The sequence below is a fragment of the Electrophorus electricus genome, chromosome 6 (genome assembly GCF_013358815.1).
Source record: "Electrophorus electricus isolate fEleEle1 chromosome 6, fEleEle1.pri, whole genome shotgun sequence".
NCBI lineage: Eukaryota > Metazoa > Chordata > Actinopteri > Gymnotiformes > Gymnotidae > Electrophorus > Electrophorus electricus.
Window position 1 is genome coordinate 805,001 of NC_049540.1, and position 2,500 is coordinate 807,500.

Below are 2,500 nucleotides of genomic sequence, written 5' to 3' on the forward strand. Positions count from 1 at the left end.
AATCAGAGAAGATGCTTAGGTCCACAATGGAAATCTATACTATGTATGCGTGTGTGTGTGTGTTTGATGTATCAGATACAAGCATGTCAGATACTATGAATACTGTACCAGTAAGTAGAGCAGAGGTGTGTATGTGTCTGTGTATGTGTCTGCGTGCATGCATGCATGTGTGTGTGTGTGTGTGTGTGTGTGTGTGTGTGTGTGTCTGTGTGCGCCTCAGAGGGCATGGATGTCAGTTTGATTCTCTGTGAACGTCCCTCTGCGGAATGTCTCATTAATACTGTAAAATCACACACACACACACACACACACACACACACACACACACACACGCACAGCTGTGTTCTTACCGTTGTCGTTTTCCTGGTCCTCTCGTCCCTCCTGCTCAGTGTCTGTCAGAGACAGGACTGAGTTTGCTCTGCTCGACACATGAGAACTATGCTCTGACTTCACTTCCTGCATCCAGAGACGCAAGGCGTGGTCAGGGGAAGCCCCGCCCTCTGACTCTGGGTCCGAGGCCATACCCATACAAGGATCTCCAGGGTACGCTAGCTCCTGATTGGCTGCATGGAGTTCTGTTTGGAAGTCTGGAAAAACCTTTGGAGATGATTCTGAGAGAGAGAAAGAGAGAGGGAGGGAGAGAGAGAGAGTAATACAGATATTTCAGAACTTGAAACTATTTAGATGAAAAGATTTAGAACTGTGAAAAAATATTTTTAAAGAGGGATTTGATTTACACATAAATTCACTATCAGACCAAACAGACTGACAAACATCTCAAACGTGCAAATTTAATAACAGTCCAGTCCATTCATCTGGATACAGTTCTTAATGAGTGTGTATGCGTGTGTGTGTGTACATATATGTGTGTGTGCATGTGTCTGTGTGTGTATATATGTGTGTATGCATGTATATATGCGGGGCCGTTTAGGGTGAAATCAGTGAAACACTTGCACACATGCACATTACTTGCACATACCAATGAAACACTTACACATACCTATGAAACACTTGCACATACCAATGAAACACTTGCACATATCTATGAAACACTTACACATACCAATGAAACACTTACACATACCAATGAAACACTTACACATACCAATGAAACTATAATGTACTACTTACATTTGCGTATGATAACTTACACTTACACACACACACACACACACACACACACACACACACACACTCATTCACTGGTGTGTAAACAGAGTTTAACTAGGCTTGTGTGTATGTGTGTAGCGGCGTGTAACAGGAAGGCAGATATTTAACGTGTGTACAACACGCTCGTAATAATAAGGTGTAGAGCAGACTGACGTTTGTTTAAGTGTAAACTATATGAGCTTATGGTATAAGAACTCCTGATCAGTTATGGAAAAATGAAAATTAATTTAAGATTGCAATGATCGAACATAAATACTGTTAGAAATAATACGATTATGTGCTCCGTTATCTTAGTAAATATTCAGAAGGAATGTCAGTGATATCGTGAGTGTATTCTAATAAATAAGGAATATTTTCTCACACACTGTCGGCCGATTGGAGGATATTGAGAAGCTAACATGTAGCCTCATGATATGACATAGCCATGTCGTTACCAGCAGGTCTACAGGCTTCATATCGTATAATCTCATCACTTCTAATTCAGTTAACGCTGGAACGTTTGAACGTTAAATATCCAAACATAGTTCTCGTTAGCTACACTGGGAGTGTTTTCAAAAATTTGCTTAAAATTCTCATGTGATAATGAAGTGTTTTCTAGTGGTGGGAGACCGATGTTGTCTGTGTCACATCCATAGATCAATTCCAAAAAGATAAATGCTTCCGTGCTAATAAAATCCCAGATCCAAACACAGAGTAATATGAGCCCATGTTACAGTGGACCATGGGCACGATCGACAGCGATATTATGAGTTCTTCAAAATGTTGGTGGAACTGCAAGAATATTCCTTCCTTAGTGTCTTTGATCTTCAAACTGTCCTATAATCAGAATTAGAGGCTGACATGACGATGTTCTTCTTTATTTAGAGACCTCTCTTCACCTTGTATTGATGAGCATGCGGTACACATGTTAAATATCTGCCTTCCTCTTACAATGAAATGACTTCCGGGCGCACTGAAAACTGTTTACTCACACGCTGCTACACACATACACACAAGCCTAGTTAAACTCTGTTTACACACCAGTGAATGAATGTGTGTGTGTGTGTATGGCAGTGTAAGTTATCATACGCAAATGTAAGTAGTAGATTATTTATGTGCAAGTGTTTCATATTTATGTGTTTCATAGGTATGTGTAAGTAGTGTGTGTGTGTGGGTGTGTGTTTCACCGATTTCACCTTAAACAGCCCCTTACATCCTCCCATCATAACTATGATTGGACTCCTGCCTCTGTAGTGACCCTCCCAAGTTTGGTTTCCATGACAACCGGGATTTTGCTGTAATCATCAGGGTACTAATTACCTACATCATACTTCTCTGTCTATACACACAT

At 40.5% G+C, this 2,500-nt stretch overlaps 1 protein-coding gene across 1 annotated transcript in view; it reads right to left on the reverse strand.

Annotated features, from left to right (window-relative positions):
* Positions 1 to 2,500, reverse strand: part of tenm1 (teneurin transmembrane protein 1) — a 105,237-nt gene that overhangs the window by 100,118 nt on the left and 2,619 nt on the right. Inside the window, 1 exon segment of the mRNA XM_035527484.1 lies at positions 351 to 611. Coding sequence (XP_035383377.1) covers positions 351 to 611 — 261 coding nt within the window.